Source organism: Mytilus californianus, unplaced genomic scaffold (assembly GCF_021869535.1).
Source record: "Mytilus californianus isolate M0D057914Y unplaced genomic scaffold, xbMytCali1.0.p SCAF_5, whole genome shotgun sequence".
In the NCBI taxonomy this organism is placed as follows: Eukaryota; Metazoa; Mollusca; class Bivalvia; order Mytilida; family Mytilidae; genus Mytilus; species Mytilus californianus.
This window is the reverse complement of record NW_026262701.1, coordinates 82936803-82956860: the sequence shown is the minus strand read 5'-3', so window position 1 is coordinate 82956860 and position 20058 is coordinate 82936803. Positions and strand designations below refer to the sequence as shown.

Genomic DNA, 20058 nt, shown 5'->3' with positions numbered 1-20058 from the left:
TATAACTTGATTTTTCTGAGGCAAATTCAACATGGTCTGCATCTCTGAGAAAATCTAGCTCTAGTTTTCCAACTATTTTTTGTAATTCATAAGCATTGTCACTTTCTTCTATAAATATCAAAGTTTGAAATGGTAATGGACGTCTTTCAATTACAAATCCTTCAACATAATTCTGGACTGCATCAGATATATGACATACATCTTTAATATTGTTGCTTTTTATAAATTCTTCTACGAGAGTAGCACTGCTTTTCAAATCGTTACTTTCTTGCTCTATTTTGGTGATGTTTTTTTCTATATTTTCTTTAATCTTCAAGTATTCTTTTTCCTTTTCACTGAGAAGTATATTAGTCAGTTTAGAAATTTCATCCTTCAGTTTCCTATCTTTTTCGATTATTTTCTCCCTTTCAATTTTATAACTCACTGTATGCAAGGAAAGCATGTCTTCAAACTTTGACTTTTCTGACAAAACAAATGGAAAATATTTGTTGTTTATTATTTCTCTTTGATTGCTTAAAATTTCAAGCTTTTCATGATGAATAAGATCTATATTACACATAGAATGACACTGGTGGGAATTGGTTAGACATTTTGAACAAATTAAGCCATTGCACTCACGACAAAATAGTATCAAATTATAAGTTGGGTGACTTAGGCAGGCGATAGTCTGAAGCTTATGTGACGGCAGATTGATGTGTTCTTGTGCTCCTAAGTACTGGTAATTGTTTTCATTGTATTCAGCCATCACATTGCTGTAATAAAAAATAGCCTTGCACACTACAAGATTCAGCAATCTTTTGAAATTTTCAGCAAAATGTCAAACCATGAGTCAACCATACTTAAATAACTATAATTTTCATTGGTGTTTATCTATGTTTACTTCCTTTTTGTCAGTGTTTATCTATTGTTAATTAATCTATCAGTACAAATGTGCACAAACAAGTGTTATCTGTTTAATAAAGAGTTATAAATAGTCATTTGCAGTGAAATTTAGAATGAAAGGTTTTGTTTTCTTCAGAATCACAAAATAATTCTAGATCTGAATAATTCTTGGCCCGTTTCTTCTACTCAAAATCATCTTCATTACCCATTGCTGCTAACTACAACTTCATGTAAGTTTCTGTATAAAAGAGATTTCTTCATAAAACTTAACTGAACTATCTGAACAAATAGGTTTCCATTGTCAGATGATCTTAAAGGGTATTTCATAAAATGAGCACATGTAGTAAACATATTACATAAGTATTGAGGTGTATATATATGAGAGGTTGACGGGGGTGAAAGAACATGAGAATGGGTGGAGGATATTCTGGGAACATTTTTTTGACCTATTTTTGTCTGGGAGTAAGGAGGGAGGAAAGTGGGAGCTGAGGGTAAGGAAGTGGGAATCAGGGACCCCCTGTCCACATCCTCATATATCAGTAACACAATTGTACGGCATAAATTACTTGTGATATTCTATACACAAATTTATTTCTTCCATTACATATATATTACCAGTAATTAAGGGGAATACTTTTGTAACTCTTTCTATAATGCAGCTCTCAGGACATATATTTCTATAAATTTTAACTTGTTTCTTTTGTTCAACCTTTTTCTGTCCTTTAGTGAGCTGGTAAGTGAGGCAAATATTTTTCATGTGTACAAATTGAACTGGATTCAGTTGAAAATGATTTTTTTTTCTTTTGAAGGGAGAAAAAATAAAACTTGAACAAATGGGGGCTAGGATAAAGAAATACATATTTTGTAAACTTTATTTATTATTTAATAGCTGTTGACCAAGTAAGGATACTTCATTTATTCGTACAATTTCATTTAAATATTCCATTATTTTTATTGTAGAGGTGGCCAAACTCCAGTGGTAACATTTTCTATTCCACATGTGCTTAAGAAAAGGTATGTGTTTCTTACTACATGTATAAGTAATATGAATAAAAATGAAATGCTGTGTATTCTTCAATAAGATAGCAATAACATTAATATTTTAATGTCACTTTCTAGTCTTTGATAACAGTATCAGTACCATATGTCCAAGTATCAATCACTAGAAGCCTATAGACAAGTTTAGAATGAATTCAGTAGAGACTTTCAAAGCTTTGACATAACTCAACATTTCTTAATGAACAAAGCTCTGTAAGACTTTAAAATAAACACTGATAAATTAAGGAAGCTTTTTTGGACTAGGCAAATTAGCCTGTGCTAGGATTGTCAGTTTTCCTACCGACGGTCAGTGGTTCTCTCCGGGGACTCTGGTTTCCTCCACCAATAAAAACTGACTGCCAAAAAATAGCACAATAGTGCTGAAAGTGGTGTTAAAACACCAATCAATCAATCAATTAGCCTTTGATAGGGTTTAAAAAGTTGACTTGCCCTTTTATCTAAATCATTGGAATAACAAAAGATGATGAGAAAATACATAATAATCAGTAAGCCTGTAAGGCACTAGTAAAATAACTTATTTCAATAACGTAAGCCACGAAGCTTTTTCATACCAATTGTTTACCTTAGGTATTGTTATATGAAAAGACATTTAAATGTTAGCTGTAATAATAGGGAAGAAAGGTTCTAAAAAAAAAAGACACGGGTATAATTGTTAAATCACAAAATTTAGATTAATATTATGGAATAAACTCATCATAGATACCAATATACAAAAAAATGGATATGCAGACAGCTAGAGGTCAAAATCTTGATCACTGGCCTACTTAAACAAGACAAATTGTCATTTGCTACTTTTCTGCTAATCAAGTTGCGTAATCAAAAATAATAAATGGTTTATTCTATTAAAGAATAAGATCTCTAAGTGGTTGGCATGTCTTCTTGTGGACTCTTTCCATCTGTTCTAGCACTTTTTGTCTGCGTTGTACAAAGCAGGTTTCATTATCAATATGGTTGAGAGTAATAACCCACTGGATATGATTCATCAATCTATTATTATCCTTGGTGTCAGTGATTTGCCTGAATTGATCTAATCATTTTATTGATTTCAGATTTAGACAGCCATTCAGACCAAACTGCCATCATGAAACAAGTCCCAATGTAACTCCTCTTGCTTCAGAACCAGATCCTTTACTGAGTGATGCTCCTGCAGAAATGTTGAAAGTAGCATGGCATGTATCATGGCACAATGGGATGGAAAATCTGCTTAAAAATTTGAGGCAAAACAAAAATAAATCTGATGGAAATTTACCAGAGTAAGTTTGTTTTATACTGTACAAGGTCACTATATAGTCTGAGATTTTATAACCTAAGCCAGGAAATTTGGTAAACCAGATTACAACTACTGTGGATTCATTATTATTGGTGGGGTACCAGTTTTTGTGGATTTCGTGAGTATAGGTGAACCATGAATTCAAATGTTGATTAATGTACAAATTTTCTATAGGCCTGTATGCAGACTTTTTTAAAACCATGAAATCAAATATCCACGAATATACTATTTTTCCTTAATCCATCAAATTTGGTACCACGAAAATAAATGAATCCACAGTAATCCCAGATCAGTTAAAAATTTCAAAATATTCTTGCTCTCTTTTATATCCTATTCACATTGAAAATTATCTTAAATATCTTCAATGTTTGAACATCTCTCATCACTTTCAATAAACTAAATAGATGCATTTGTAAACATTCTACGCCTACATATACTAATTGTATGGTGTTTCTGAAGTTCATTTAGGAAATTGGTAGTTAATGGAAATTGTGTTATAAAATTTTATTCTTATCATCCTGGTCTTTTTAGTGATCACATGATCAATTATAGTATGGATTCCTTAACTCATCAATCTATTCTTTCGAAGTAGTTCATCAGATTTAACAGGTTTGTAACTAAAAAAAATTTTACAAAGAGTTGATTTTGCAAAATTTCTGTTAAAACTTATTTGAATTTAGCAGATTTCATTTTATTTTTGAGACTTTCTAATTTTTAGCTCACCGAGGCCCGAAGGGCCCCATGTGAGCTTATGCCATCACTTGGCGTCCGTCGTCGTCTATCGTCGTAAACTATTTCAAAAATCTTCTCCTCTGAAACTACTGGGCCAAATACCTTCAAACTTTAACTAAATGTTCCTTAGGGTATCTAAGTATCTGGAGCTGGCATGTCAGTAACTGCTAGTAGTCTGTTGTTATTTATGTATTATTGTCATTTTGTTTATTTTCTTTTGTTTCCTATTCTGACATCGGACTGGGACTTCTCTTAAACTGAGTTTTACTGTGCGTACTGTTGTACGTTTGTTTTTTCTACATTGGCTAGAGGTATAGGGGGAGGGTTGAGATCTCAAAAAACATGTTTAACCCCGCCGCATTTTTGCGCCTGTCCCAAGTCGGGAGCCTCTGGCCTTTGTTAGTCTTGTATCATTTTTAATTTTAGTTTCTTGTGTATAATTTGGAGTTTAGTATGACGTCCATTATCACTGAACTAGTATACATATTTGTTTAGGGGCCAGCTGAAGGACGCCTCTGGGTGCGGGAGTTTCTCGCTGCATTGAAGACCCATTGGTGGCCTTCGGCTGTTGTCTGCTCTATGGTCGGGTTGTTGTCTCTTTGACACATTCCCTATTTCCATTTTCAATTTTATCTAAATTGGTAGTTTTAAGGAAATTTTGCAGTTTTTTGTTATCTTGAATATTATTATAGATAGATATAAACTGTAAACAGCAATAATGTTCAGCAAAGTAAGATCTACAAAAATGTTAATAAGACCATAATTGTCAATTGACCCCTTAAGGAGTTATTGCCCTTTAAAGACAATTTTACACAATTTGTTCATGAAGTTTGCTAACATTTAAAAATCTCCTCCTCTGAAACTACTTGGCCAATTACCTTCAAACTTTAACTAAATGTTACTTAGGGTATCTTGTTTATAATATGTATCCGAAGTTTTGATCCATAGACAAACATGGCCGCCATGGCTAAAAATAGAACATAAGGGTCAAATGCAGTTTTTGGCTTATATCTCAAAAACTAAAGCTTTTAGAGCAAATCTGACATAGGGTAAAATTGTTCAATTGGTCAAGATCTATCGGCCCTGAAATTATCAGACGAATCGAACAACCCATTGTTGGGTTTCTGCCACCAAATTGGTAGTTTTAACAAAATTTTGCAGTTTTTTGTTATTATCTTGAATATTATTATAGATAGATATAAACTGTAAGCTGCAATAATGTTCAGCAAAGTAAGATCTACAAAAAAGTTAATCTGACCAAAATTGTCAATTGACCCCTTAAGGAGTTATTGCCCTTTAAAGATAATTTTACACAATTTGTTCATCAAGTTTGCTAACATTTAAAAATCTTCTCCTCTAAAATACAGGTGAGCGATTCAGGCTCTTGAGAGCCTCTTGTTTGTATAAGAGACAATCAACATATTTGCGACTATTTATAATTGCGTCATATTTCTACTTGAGAAGGTTATAGAAATTAATGGCTTGGTAATATAAGTTGGTTAGTAAAATAAACAAATTATGTGATAAATTATTTAATCACTACATTTATCATTTCTTTTAAGGTTTTCTGCAAAACTGCATCTAAGTTATAAAGACAAAATGTTATTGCAAGCCAGTCATCTGAAAGAAGGACTACAGCAGGCAATATACACTGTATGCAATGCCACATCCCACAGTGGTGTCAGTCAGTCGTTACATCGTCTGCTCAGCTATATAATGGCAGCATTTGGTTTTGGTGGATCAGACATGTTCTTTTCCATGGAATGGTTCAATAGTATTGGAAGGTAATTGTAACATTTTATTTAAGCATTGACAATAGAAATCAAGATATTAACCTTCTGCTGAAAGGCTGTCATCTTTTATTGAAATATATCTGTTGTCAACTATGAATGCCACTTATACCTGGTTTCTCTAAGATTATGAATAAAACATTGAAAACAAAATGTCCACTTTAGGACTGTCAAAAATTCTACTGTTTGAACAATCCATGAAGAACAGTCCTTAACAGTCAACATTGTCTGTTGCTATTAGATACAGTAACAAACAGATGTTTATGGTCTTGAATATATGTTTATAATGAACTGTTCTTGATAGATGTAATTGAAATCATCTGGTGTGGGACAGACATGCCAGTTGGAGATGCAGTACTCTTTAGTTGATAATTATATATTAGTAGTTCGATTTTTATCTTTACACTAGCTTGGTACTTGTTCTGGAGTGTTGAAAGACCACTATAGTTTTAATTCTTACATCATTTAATATTATAGACAAAATGATAGCTATTCCAAATGATAGCTTTTTCAAATGAACTATTCTAATTCAGTTACTTTTCACTTCAGGTTTTTGAAAGTCACACCTTCAAATACTACTGATGAATCCTTGTTGCAAGAAGTTTTAAGCTTTGTTTCCATGGCGTTAAGAATGGCCAATCAGATACCAGATAACACTTTACAGTTGATAGGAGAATTGTTGTATCAAACATCAGGCCCTCTGATTGGGTTGTTACACAGAGCAGCAGTCAGAGGAGAAACTAGAGATGTTCCTGAAAATGTCAACATTAAGAGGTATTTGAGATGTTTAAAGAAAAGTTTTGGTACATTAAACTTACTGTTCTTACTCAAACACTACTGCAACCTGTATGTTACTTTGCTCCTGAATCACTTTTAGAAAAAAATTTACAGTCTTCACACTCTGGCTTATTTCAGGCCTGTATGAATTTTTTCTACAAACCAATAAAATCTGTACAAATTTTTTTTTTAATATAGCGTAGAGTTTGTGGCTGCAAAATTTATCCTGAAAATTGTACAAAGTCACAAGTCATGAGTTTATATTTTAAAAACATAGTAACTTTATATGTTAAAATCATGCTTACAGAAGGGCTTGTTTCAATTATGTTAATTAGTAACAAGAAATTAAAACCTCATTTCGCAAATTTTCACTGTTTATGGACACAAACTGTTGCATCATGGATGCACACACAACAAATGATATTGAGTATTTATTAGAATTCATATCTGGAATATTTAGACTTCAAACAAATATGCATTTACGTCACTAACAGTTACACCTGATTTCATAGAAAGACAGGATATGACTATAGCTCAAAATATAGATTGTCATCTAAATTTCTTGACTGCATATAACTACCTAAGGCTTAAAAGTTAATGACTTATTCAAATGAATCAGTAGATTTAGGACTAATATGAGACCAGGAACATATCATTGGATGGTTATAGTACATATAATGAATAGTAATTTCTTGATTTATTGGTTCTTAATTGATTGATGAAAATGTACTTTTTATTTTTATTCCAGAACCCTTGACAAAGAACTTCTCTCATTCATATCAACATACAACAGCAAACTACCATATTTGTTATGTAGAAGGTAAGGTACTGAATTTGAAGAAACTAAAAAATTAAAAATGAATATAAGGTCTATTCCATTTAATAAATGGACGTGGGAGGGTAGGAAGGGACTGACTTCCAATGCCCCCCCCCCCCCCCCCCCCCCAAAAAAAAGACAAACAAAACCCAACATTTTGAGTTTCTTTGATTTTAAAGACATCAAATGGGCATCAACCATTTATAACCCTGAACCTATGTCCAAACCAAAAATGACACTTTGTTATTGACTTTATTTGAATAGTCTAATGGATACATGGTTTTTTGGTTGGAATACTGAATACTGCTTTAGTTTGCTAATCATAATGGGTTGAAGTTGTTTGCTCAATTTCCTCGCTGACTCAAATCACAGACTTTGTTTTAACAAAATTAAATGGAACAAACTTTGATGTTTCTTAAAAATTTGTAGCCATTTCTTAAGTAACTAAAATTTTCCTTTCTATGATTGATTTTATATCGAAAAAAGATAAATTTATTCCACTTAAAATCAATGGGAATTGTTATCCATATTTATAAATGATAAATTCAGAGTTTGAATGAAGATTTTACCTTATGTGTTGTATTCAGTCATTGAAACTTTCAGAAAACATTTGTTTTGTAGAAAATATGTTAGCTACATTGGTAATGTTTACATTCATGAAAATTCTCAATAAAAAGTTGTAATTGTAAGAGTGAATGAAGAAATATGACAATTATAATACCAAAATTTGTAAATATATTTTTCAGGTTAAAAATCCAACAGTTAAGAGGAGACCTAGTGAATCAGTTAGTACAGAGGTTAAATGTTACAGATGCTCCACATTTTTACAATCTTGCCTCCCTTGAAGGAACTCTTCAGTGTTTAATGCATATCACTGCAAGGTATGAACATTTAAACAGTGATTTTACTTTAATACTAGAATGAGAATATGTGGTATGATTGACAATGAGACAACTCTGCACCAGAGACCAAATGGTGTATAAGTAAGCAACTATAAACCGCCGTAAGGCCTTCAACAATAAGCAATACCCATAAATCATAGCAAGCTAAAAAGCCCCGAAATGACAAATGTAAAACAATTCAAACCAGAAACTAACAGCCTGATTTATGTACAAAACAATAAACGAAAAACAAATATGGTATACAGTAACAAATGACAACCACTGAATTACAGGCTCCTAACTTGTGACATGCACATACATAATGTGGCATTGTTAAACATGTTAGTGGGCGCCCAACCCTTCCACCTAACCTTGGACAGTAATGCAACAACACAACACACAAACAAACTGTAAAAAAAAGTAAACGAAAAATAACTATACAAAACAATAAACAAAAAATAAATATGATAAATGGCTACCAATCTATTACAGGCTCCTGACTTGGGACAAGCACATATAGAATGAACTATGTTTTAATTGAAAAATATTGTTTACTTAAAAATGGTTATAAATTTCTTTTTGTTGGAGAACATAATGGGTGTATCAATAAATGAATATTTCATTCTCAGAATCTGAAGAAAAGTCATCAAACAAATTATTTAAAATACAGGTTTGATGATAAAATTTTATATACTGGTTTTTTATTAAAATATTTAGACCTGGTTGGAGCCAAGAAAGTACAGATTTAGAGAGTTACACATTGTGTGTTAGAGTACTGAACTGTTTATTGGAGGTAATTTATAACATAAATCATTATAAAATTGAGACAAAAAAAAAAACATCATTGAGTGATTTTTATTCCATTTGCAAATCTATACATCTCGAATAACGAGGTCCAATTTGTTAGCTGGCATTACGTAATAACGCAGAATCAAAGAATTCAACTTTATATATAACTAATATATGACAATGGTGTTGATTAAAAATTACACCATTCCAGGCCTTTTTGTTTTCCACATAATAAATATTACCAATAATTAACAAGTTCTGGGTCGTCTTAGTAAATTCCTCTGTTATCGGGGCTGTGAGTGACGGTGACGTGACCTGTGTCACATGGTATTAAAAGCCCTTAATTTTAATACTACTTATTAAAAAATCAAAAATTAAGAATTAAAATACTAAAACAATAAAATATTATTGTCCTAAAAATTTACAGAAATGTAAAAACCGTAATTGAATACTATTTACACCTATTAGTGCAAGTGAATTATAATCAAGGCTATAAATAAGGCTTAGGTACTTTAATTGAGTCACGGATCCGCGATGTCGCGGGTGTTATCTAGTACTGATTATGGTTAAGGTTTAAAATTTTGCAGATAAGTTACATACCTATTAACCTTTTGGAAGTGTTTTGTGGAGATCTCCCCTTTTAACTTTGTTTTGCATGACATCCATTTCAAGTACTGGATTCATTTGTTTTAGTGGGTACTAATTTTCGTGGATTGAGGAATTTATGTATTTTCTTAGATATTTGATTCATAGTCTGCCTAGTCTGCATACAACCCTAGATAAAAGTTACACTGTTGAAATTTTATATTTGTGGTTGAGAGGAACATTTTATTCAATTAAGAATTAAATGCTTCTTTGGGTAAATTTATTGTGGTATAAAAGCGTTGACCGAAGTACATTTTGTATGAAGTGTGGCTTTTACAACCCTATAAAATTACTAAAAGAAGCATTCAATACTTATAATTACATTTTTTTTGCTAGGATCATGAAAACATGATTGCTATCAAGTTTTTCTTTTATTTACCTGTGCACTTTGTTGTGGAAGCTCGTGTGATCATGAATATTACATTTCATTTTGAAATGAAGGTTGATTTCAGAATGATGCAGTTAGCCAATCAAAATAATGTATTATAAATTTATGAAACATACAAGTAATGTAATTATTCAACTATGAACATCAAAAACTTGCCTAATGCCTAATGGCCTAATGGATCTCTATGACCTTTTTATGTACCAGTACACAACCTTTATTCACAATACATGATGTCTAATGGTTTATGTTACTTTTTTACACTACTTTCTTTGTAGAAAAAGGTACTTTATGCTAACTTCCTTCACCTGCAGATATAGATAAATACATGTATAAAAGTATTTGGAGATTAAGGGGCATTATAAGGCATATTTTTCAATGATGGGTACTTTGCCCTTTTTCAAAAATAAAAGATCCATTTAATAGTCAGGATGAATAGGTATGAAAAGAGTAAATTATAGATTTCACCTTTTAGTTTTGCATAATCTCTGATGTTTAGTTTATTTTATTTACTTAATGAAGGTAGTATCAGCATTCCACATTGGTCGTGGTGGTACATCTATGTCATACATGGGGAAAGGTGTTACCAAAGCAGCTACACTATGTTTGAGACATTTGTCATATGAAATGGCTACACTCTCAGAGGATAAGGTAATCTTAATGTTCTTATCATTTTTAATTTTAGTTTCTTGTGTATAATTTGGAGTTTAGTATGACGTCCATTATCACTGAACTAGTATACATATTTGTTAAGGGGCCAGCTGAAGGACGCCTCCAGGTGCGGAAGTTTCTCGCTGCATTGAAGACCCATTGGTGGCCTTCGGCTGTTGTCTGCTCTATGGTCGGGTTGTTGTCTCTTTGACACATTCCCCATTTCCATTCTCAATTTTATTAGTTATTGTAGAAATTATTGTGATGAAGATTACTGTTCTTATCTAAGGGAAATAACCCATGAATTAATTGGTTGGTACATGAAATCAATTGAAGTTTTACTAAATGTCTGTACACAATACTAGTTTTAAAAAAGTGGATAGATGAAAAGCACTCAAACCACACACAAAAATGTAACAAAGGTCTGCCACAATAGAGAAGTGTCTACTCAAAGTGTGGAGCTCTACAATGCCCAGTCTAGAAAAGTTGTATATAAATTTAACAAAGACTAAGATCTTCCATAAATATTGAATTCTCTTTATCAAGAAAAACGAATAAAGATTTAACTATAGACAACCAGACAAAATTATTGACTTATGAGAGACACATGTACCATGTAGGAAGCAATTTAAATTTAATATTTGTTTTCATATCATTTTAGGATTGGCCTAAACAGTGGGGTCACAAACAAAACCGAACAGGATCAAGTGGTTTAGAGAATGGACTTAACTGGATGTTAACACTCTGGGCATATAGAGACCCTGAGGTAAATTGAATTTTATAGTATATTGGCTGTTTTCAGCAACAGAATGATTGTTTCAAAATTCTATACTTGAGTGCAAAATATTTTTTTTTAAATTTGTATTCATCAAATACCATTACAAATGTAGGAAATAGACAAACATTGTGTAATGTATATCGAAATTGATGGTGATTTTATTAGTGAAACTGTTTATTTCTGAAATTTTAAAACAAAATCTGGATTTCAGCAAAACGTTTTTTATCCTTTAAAGACACCATTGTTTTTTTATTTTCTAAGGAAAATCATTTTGATTGTTGATATTTTATCAGGTGAGGACAGCAGGTCTTGGTATAGCTGTGGCTTTGACCTCTACAGAAGCAGGAAGAATAATGATGACCTTGAACTGTAAACATATCCCAGGAGGCATCTGGGGAGCAGCTTTAAGTATACTCCTGGACCATACAGAATGCAGCATGGTCAGACAACAGGTCAGAAGATTTTGTTATAATTTGAAAAAAAATATAAGGTTGTAAAGCAAGTAAATCAATTCCTGCTTGCTGGAAATTAAGCACACAAATATAAGTAAATTTCGGTATGGTATACATTAATGAGACAGCAGTCCAACAACACAAAAATCAAAAGACAACTTGAGGTTGACATATAGTCTTCAACAATATACAAATAACATTATAATAGTCTGTTATTACCAACCAGGTGGAATAAAATTTCATATGTATGACCTTTTAGTAGTTTCTGAATGGTCAACTTTGAAACAAATATAAACTATATAATGATCACAAAGTGCTTTACATTTAAAATACTGTGAATTAAGGAATTATTGTATGCATTTATTATTGTGATTTTTGAAGTATGGACAAAAATGTAAGAATAATTATTTCGATTTCAGGAATATCTGCAAACAGCTTCATATATCAGATATCAGAATGCCAGTTCTTTTTATTGCGATACTTTTCCAGTCGCACTGATAAAAACCTCACAATGATTTCTGAATTAAAAGTATTTTGTACCTTATTTAGTTAATGATAAAAAACATGTGGTATTTTTTATTTTTACAGGCAGCATTACTGTTGGTGAACTTGACTTCACAGAGTATGCCTTGTGGGACAGTAGAATTACAAAGTGATGCATGGCAGGGACCTATTGTTACTGATACTGAATTTGAGGTTAGTATTACCTCTGTGTCTGTACAGTCCAGGTTATGGTGTATTTTTGAAGGAAATCAGTGCCTTAAAAGTCATAAAAGTAAATAGATATATATTTTTTGTATGTCATTAACAATATATCCATACTCTGTGGTGGTGCAGTTGTAAATTTAACATATGATGATACAATTCATTAATAATCTTAATAATTAAATAAATGTCTATATTATGTGCTAGAGATATTTTTACCAAATATTTATAAATTTAGACTAGGCCACCTTTTCTATATGTTTGATTTCATGTAATTACCAGATGTTTCCTTCTCACTTTAAAACACAACTAAAACCTCAATAAAAACTGTGACATAGTTATGTTTTTAAAATAATTTCTTGCATTATTTTATAGACCCTCACGGGAAGTCAAGGTTGTTAAACACCCCCTATAGTAGTAGCATTATTAAATTTAAAACAGAGTTTCTGGAAATTTGTGTAATAGTATTCTGAAAAGGAATTGTTTCAAGATTCCCAGTAATAAAACTTGTGTTTCATCCATTTGTTTAGTTTCTGACCAACAAAATATGTTTAAATTAAATTACATGGTAAAGTTACCTGTTTATTTCTAAAGAAGAGAAACAGACTAGCTATAAAACCTGTACAAAACTATTGGTGAAACACTGATCTTTTTTTTATATTTAAAAGATGAACAACACTTGAATGTAATTTCAGGTATCATTGGTAGGACTGAGTGCACTGTTAGCCCTACTTCACCATAGTCAGTTTTATTCTGAAGTGTTAGTGATGTTATCTAACTTCTATGCACAACCAGTCATCCAGCCAGATATTTGGATGCAGACATCTCAACAAAGTCCAAGAAGTTCTGAATCCACTTTTTCCTCTGTTGGTAAGTTTCATTTTCATGTGGTAAATTTGCAAAAATTGGCACCTAGGAATTGTAAGTTATGAATATATCCAAAGTATTCCAAAAGCACTGAAATGTATCATACTGTGTTCATAAAGAATATGAGACAAACTATAGATGATGGATGGATGTCCAGTGACAAATTAAATGCATATTCTGGAATTCTGGACAAGAACATGTTAACAAGATATGAATATTAACCCTTCTTTGTACTTGACCAACAAGCTGAGTAGGATTTTTGATGTGTTAGTTTACAAGGTAACAGTCCACAGAAAGACATGTCACCCTACCCTCACACATTAATCCAACTCTGAGTCGACCAGTCTTTGCTCTTACTCCTCAATGCTGCATGCGTAGTGGAAAAGCAGAAAATACCTATTTTAAAGTCCTTGGTTTGACCCGGCTGCGGTTCGAAACCATGATTTTCCGAACTCCAGGCAATATGCTGCCATGAGACACCTATGCAGGGAATATACATGAAGTTGTAAACTTTGATTTAAAAAAGATCTACAGTAACTTACGATCTGATTATTATTTACAGGTGATGTTTTGTCTGACAGTCAACAACACAGTAGTACACAGGTAGGTGGGTTAACAATGTAAGTTTTATAATACTCATTTTTGAAAGTGGATCTTAGAAAAATAAAATATAACATTTAATATCCAAATGAATTGAAATATCTTTAAAAAAAAAACATTTGCACAGTAACTATGGTTATGCATTTATTGTATGAATGACAGAAATCACAAATTATATGTTAAACAAATTCATTAGAATATTTTTTTTATTATATTACTGTGACTTGACTGTAAGTGTTGCCTCCACTTATTGCAGTTTATTCAAAATTCTGACTAAATTGCAAATGTTTTATCAAACCAAACTGTTCAACTGGTCAGAGATTTTAACGAACTGCTGTAGAAAACCACAGTCGATGATGTTAAAGTGTAAGGTGATAATATAAAGCATACTTACAATCCTATTAGACTTTAACTCCACTTCATTGATATTATGAAAATGACACAAAGAATTTCTATACATCCTTTTATTGTTATTGTCATTCAATAGGTGATAAAACAGAATTGATGGAAGTAGTAGTACTATAGAGCAAGATGTTTGTAACAGTCAATGATTTATTAGCTTTTAAACATAAAAATCTTTATTAAATAGTTCACAGACAGAAGACAACTCACCATGTCAACAACAAGTAGTAGCAGAACTCAACATAGTGGTAATAAATATATTTGTTCAACATTACTCTCACTTAAAGAAGACTTCTGCCCTCATTTTCTGTCTCTTATGGTCTTTTTTTAAAAGTTGTTCTGAATTATTGGTATCTATACATTCCAGTGTAATTTTAAAACATTTCATTGTAATAAGGAAACAATGGTTCAAAAGTAATATGATAAATATGTTATGGTTCCATTTAAATTGATATGATAGCTCTTCTTTAGCAAGACAAACTTTATAAGTATAAAAATTATAAAGGTAATGAAACATTCTTGAAAATTTTTATGTGTTTTGAAATTCAATTTTAACTCTGTAATTTTTCAGATATGCCATAAATGCAAAATACCTTACAAATGAAATACATCACAGTTTCAGTCAGTGTAGAACCTACATATTTTCTTGAGAAAAATTTATCTTTTTTACAGCTCATGTTCAACAGGGTGACAGTACTGCCAGTTCAATAGTTCAGGGAGATGTAGAATATCCAATCATTGTTACACCATCTCTTGTGTCATCTGTGTGTCAATTCATCAAAAACATTGTAGTATTGGCGCCACAGGATACTTTTACCTGTTTAAAGAAAGACAATTTTATACAGATATTTACTAAGTAAGTTCAATATATACATCTTGAGGTTGAACTGGTTTGTTTTTTACTTGTCTGACTGTCAGTGTGTCTAACACATTGTTATTGCATGCATATCAATATTGTGTCCTGCCATATTCTCTACATATTGAAAAAGGTTACTATTATCAAAATATTGGATGTGTTTGATCATTAGAGAATCAGACATGTGGAATTATTTTTGAGGGGGTGACGTGTGCATTGATTATATGTCTTTTTGGTTAGGTTTCCTTCATTTAAGAACTACCTTTTCTTAAAGTAAAGAAAAATTACCTTATCAACTGTGATCAAAGGAAGACAAAAAAAAATAAGATCCAAAGCATGATATAAGAATAAGGCAGCTCAAAACATAGATATGTGTGAAATCAGACATTACAATATTTGTTATTAGAGCTTATAAAAATATGATAGACCTTTTATAAATTATCTTATGATGGAGCCTCAACTCTTACAACTGCTTATGCAGGCATTAGTGCACTTTCATCAGAATTTTGCACTTTGCTAACTGAATATTTTGGAAATTGAAGCCTGTAAATAATAAATTCCTACATCTCTTAAATTTAACTGAAAAAAATCCCAAAGGTAGGAAATGAAGTATATGCTTTATTTTTAAAAATGAAATTTAAAAGTATATTACCATTTCAGCTTAATAAATACCAACCTTTTAGAGGCCTACATGAAAGAGATGGAGGAGAGTTGTTTAGATCAGTATGAATTAGTATTCTGTGACCTACTTCAAATGTATGCCAGTGTATTAGACTTGCTCAGAGCATGTGTTATCTATGACACACCCATTAGACAAGATATACTCAGTAACAACAATTTTCTACTGGCTACCCTGTCATTGCTGACCATTACATACTCAGGTTAGTATAGCAGTGTTCAGAATTGTGAGCTACAGACTTTTGGGAACCTGGCCTTGATGAAAATATTACAGTTTTTTTTTACATTTTCTAAATTGAAATTAGATGTAATTTTTACCTTGCCTTGTTTTATTCATACTAACCACTCTGAGATACTAGCTGTGCTCTCCCCAGAAATTTTGGATAGCATCACATTTGGCGTAATAAAAATAAACTGTATTTTTTTCAATGTCATTTGTCGTGATGCGGCGATGGATGCTCTATTTCCTTTATGATATATATGTTTATATTGTTCAATTCATACCTGAGAATACAATTAAACTATAACCATGATAACAGTTGTTTCAGTTTATGTTTTCTATATTCATTTACAGTTACAGTATTATTTTTTTCCTCTTGGGCCAAATAAAAATATATGTGTGGTTCCAGCCACCCTATCTACCAAACTAAATGAATGAATGAATGGTTTATTATAGTGCAACCTGTAAATATACAATACTAAATATCTAGTAAAAAAAAAAAGAACTGTTTTTTTATTCAAAAAAGGAGAAGAAAGTATGACATATAGCAATAAAATTTCAATTAAAAAACTTTTTTCTTTATCATGGCTATGAAATTCATTGTTTCATGGTATTCAATGAATTAGTCCCAGTTGTTTCTTTATTTCAAAATGATGAATATTTTTAACGAAGTTAAGCTACTTTAATCAGTATATTGAAACAATGCATTTTCAAAAAGGTTACATTTAGCAAGGAGATCTAACAAATAGTCTGTTAATGCTTGTAGAATGCGTAGTTTTCTCTTTTGGAATCATTTTTTCTGTCTACTGTGCCATTTGTGCATCTGTAGTTATTATCATAAAAATGTGGATTTTTGTCATATCTGGTCCAGTTCCGATCCGTATTTTACATAAATATTTCAATGGCGGCCGAAGCAAAATTAACATAAAAAAAAACAATGTTTGACAATAGATTGGGATTGAATATGACGCTTTTAATGCATTAAATGGATGATCAATTAACTAAAGCCAATTATGATCACTTTCTAAAGAAGTATCAAACTTATTTAGCTCAAAATAAAAATGTTTAATATACGCTCTCGATGAACAAGAAGAACCAGAAGGGAAAGAAAGTAATTTTTTTGAAAATTGTAAAAATATACGACCAAACCTCATTTCTGAAGAGGTAAATCGTTTGTATCTATGAATTTCCACTATGCAAACGTAAGTTTCGGAATTGTTTTATGATTTTCTGATTACATTTTCTCCATGTCGAAATTTGTGATTGGACCACATGGTATAAGTCATGTCACAAGTGTCAGCTTGGGGTATTCGTATCCAAACAGTTATCACCCAAAGGGCAATTAACACCTATTTAATCACTCTAAATTGCCTCTTTTGTCCGACTTGAAGGGATTACAATTAAAGGTGATATAATTTTTATGATCACAAGCGGTAATTAGATGAAAGTTCAAAATTTAGGACATTGTTTTGCGATATAGAGACAAGTAAAATAGCATCCTCAAAATAATTATAGCGTCGAGGAAATTATTATAGCATCACGGGAAAAAAATATAGCGTCTCGGTACCGCGACGCTAAAAAGGTCTGGGGAGAACACTGTACTAGCCCAGGACTTCTTCAAAATAATATAAATCAACGTTTTCTTTTTGTTAAAACATTGCTTTTGTTTACACTCTACATAGTATATTTGACAATTTAATGTTAGTATGGCTTACTTTGAAATTCTATATATATAAATATAAAATTATATTTCTGATATAAATAACCTTGTTTTTGTACACTTATTGTATCTATAAATCTTTTATTAATTCCTGATTTATCTTACAGTTGATATTTTATATTTATTTTGCAGGATCTACAGATGTGACTTCCACTTGTCATGAATTGTGGATATCAGTTTTCCAATTCCTGTCTATGCTGTTACAGGTCCAGGGAGCCTCAGCGCTGGAGTCCATTACACAGGCTGTACCTAATGTATGGGATCCACTTTCAGGTAAATTTCTAGTACCATTGTGGTACTCAGACTCATAAATCAACCAATTAAAATACTGGATTTGATGGTTCAAGCTTAAATTTTGTTCTCCAAGTACTGAGTGAAGTTTTATGACTGAAAGGCTTGATTTTTTTAGTCAACTTACCGGTACAGGTCAGTATTATGTTGAGGCTACTGAACTTTTGGACACTTACTTTTCCATTACAAAGACTCTGTGTAGTTATTTGGTCTTTTCTCATGTAAATTGTGTTGTCCATATGGCTAAAACCAATGTTTCAGCAATTAATTCAGTTTTCTGATTTATCAAATCTCAGCACCTCTAAATGAAATCTGCTTTAGCTGTTAGATCTATAAACTCATTTAAATATTTTATGTAATATTTTATATCTGTGTGATTTTTCAGAGAATGTTCAGAAGATATTAGATGAGAGACTGGACTACAGCAGGAATTTGTACATCACATGTTTACAGTTTCTTTCTGTTCTCTTCAGTGAAGAGGGAAAACTTCAGGGGAGACAACCAGAGTTGTCCAAGTCAACACTAACTATTACTCAACTGTTAAATGAAAAAGTTAATCCAGGTAAAACATCGGATTCATGTTGGAATAATAAAATATCATTGAAATTATGAAAAACTCATGTCTTAATTTGCTGGTTTCCAATTCAATTCAATTCACATTTGTTAAATTGTTGTATAGATAAAAGTGTTGTTAATCCATTCTTAGTCAACAAAGACCATCAGGTAGGGCTTAGTTTTACATTTGGGCTAATTTTTTTCAGAATGTTCTCTGAATTTTAATGCTTTATCCTGATAGGGTTGTTTATCTGTAATTTATTTGGTATTATAAATGTTTTATAATATTTAATAATAATCTATTAGCTACTAAGCTTATTTTACTTTATTTCCACAGTTACATGGTATATTGCTGTATTATATATTTTAACATTGAATTAATTTCATCTGTTATTTACTACATATACTTATGTAATCTTTTTTCCAGATTCTGAAGATAAGGATGAAGTTTCTATAACAACAGGGTGTCGTCTCTGTAAAGCTTTGACTAAAGTGTTTGACTATTCTATACTGAAATCTAACGATTACAAAAGTCCAGATAGAATACATTCTGCGACAGCTCTCCGGAACCTTCTGGCTATATGTGTCACCGCCAAAAGTACTGCTCTTGATAGTAAGTTGATTTTATGCTTGTGCTAACAAAAGTTTTAAGTTTACATTATGTATCGCTGGCCTAGTCGTCTATGTACTTCAACTACTGTATCACTAGCCTATCAAAATTGGGGCTGTCAGTGGGAACCCCGCAAGTGGTAGGTGCGTTGTACTCTAATCTTAATTAATTAAGATACTGTAAATTCAGAAATTATTGCGTGCATTTATTTATTAATGTGATTTTTGAAGAAAGGACAAAAATGAGAGATTAATTATTGCGATTTCATGAAAATCTGCACACAGATATATGTATCAGATATCAGAATGCGAGTTCTTATTATTGCGATACTCGACTAGTTGCCTTATTCGCCTTAAAAACCTCGTAATAATTTCTGAATTTACAGGTGTCAGTTTTCCTACAGAAGGTCCTTGTTCTCTACAGGCTCACCTGCTTCGTCCACAAATAAAAAAATGGCTGCCAAGAAATAGCCAATAGTGCTGAAAGTGATGTTAATCACCGAAGATCAATCAATTACCAGTAATCAAAATTTTACATTCATTACTTTTTTCATAAAACATGTTTGTACTTCAATGCTTAATAGTTTTTCAAATCAAAACTCAGCATAATTTATATGCTTACAGAAAGATATTTCTAATCATGATTA

The 20058-nt window shown here is 31.6% G+C and overlaps 1 protein-coding gene across 1 annotated transcript in view; it reads left to right on the top strand.

The window, feature by feature from the left end:
- The window catches only part of LOC127703184 (rotatin-like), a 108168-nt gene that overhangs the window by 74421 nt on the left and 13689 nt on the right, over positions 1-20058 (top strand). Inside the window, exons 22-40 of the mRNA XM_052207713.1 lie at positions 1843-1896; positions 2991-3194; positions 5506-5727; positions 6283-6507; positions 7259-7330; positions 8074-8208; positions 8926-9001; positions 10550-10678; positions 11340-11444; positions 11750-11908; positions 12497-12604; positions 13309-13483; positions 14043-14083; positions 14670-14730; positions 15155-15338; positions 15999-16219; positions 18089-18229; positions 18633-18809; positions 19230-19415. Of these exons, the coding sequence (XP_052063673.1) occupies positions 1843-1896; positions 2991-3194; positions 5506-5727; positions 6283-6507; positions 7259-7330; positions 8074-8208; positions 8926-9001; positions 10550-10678; positions 11340-11444; positions 11750-11908; positions 12497-12604; positions 13309-13483; positions 14043-14083; positions 14670-14730; positions 15155-15338; positions 15999-16219; positions 18089-18229; positions 18633-18809; positions 19230-19415 (2675 nt within the window). The remainder of the gene's footprint in view (positions 1-1842; positions 1897-2990; positions 3195-5505; positions 5728-6282; positions 6508-7258; positions 7331-8073; positions 8209-8925; positions 9002-10549; positions 10679-11339; positions 11445-11749; positions 11909-12496; positions 12605-13308; positions 13484-14042; positions 14084-14669; positions 14731-15154; positions 15339-15998; positions 16220-18088; positions 18230-18632; positions 18810-19229; positions 19416-20058) is intronic.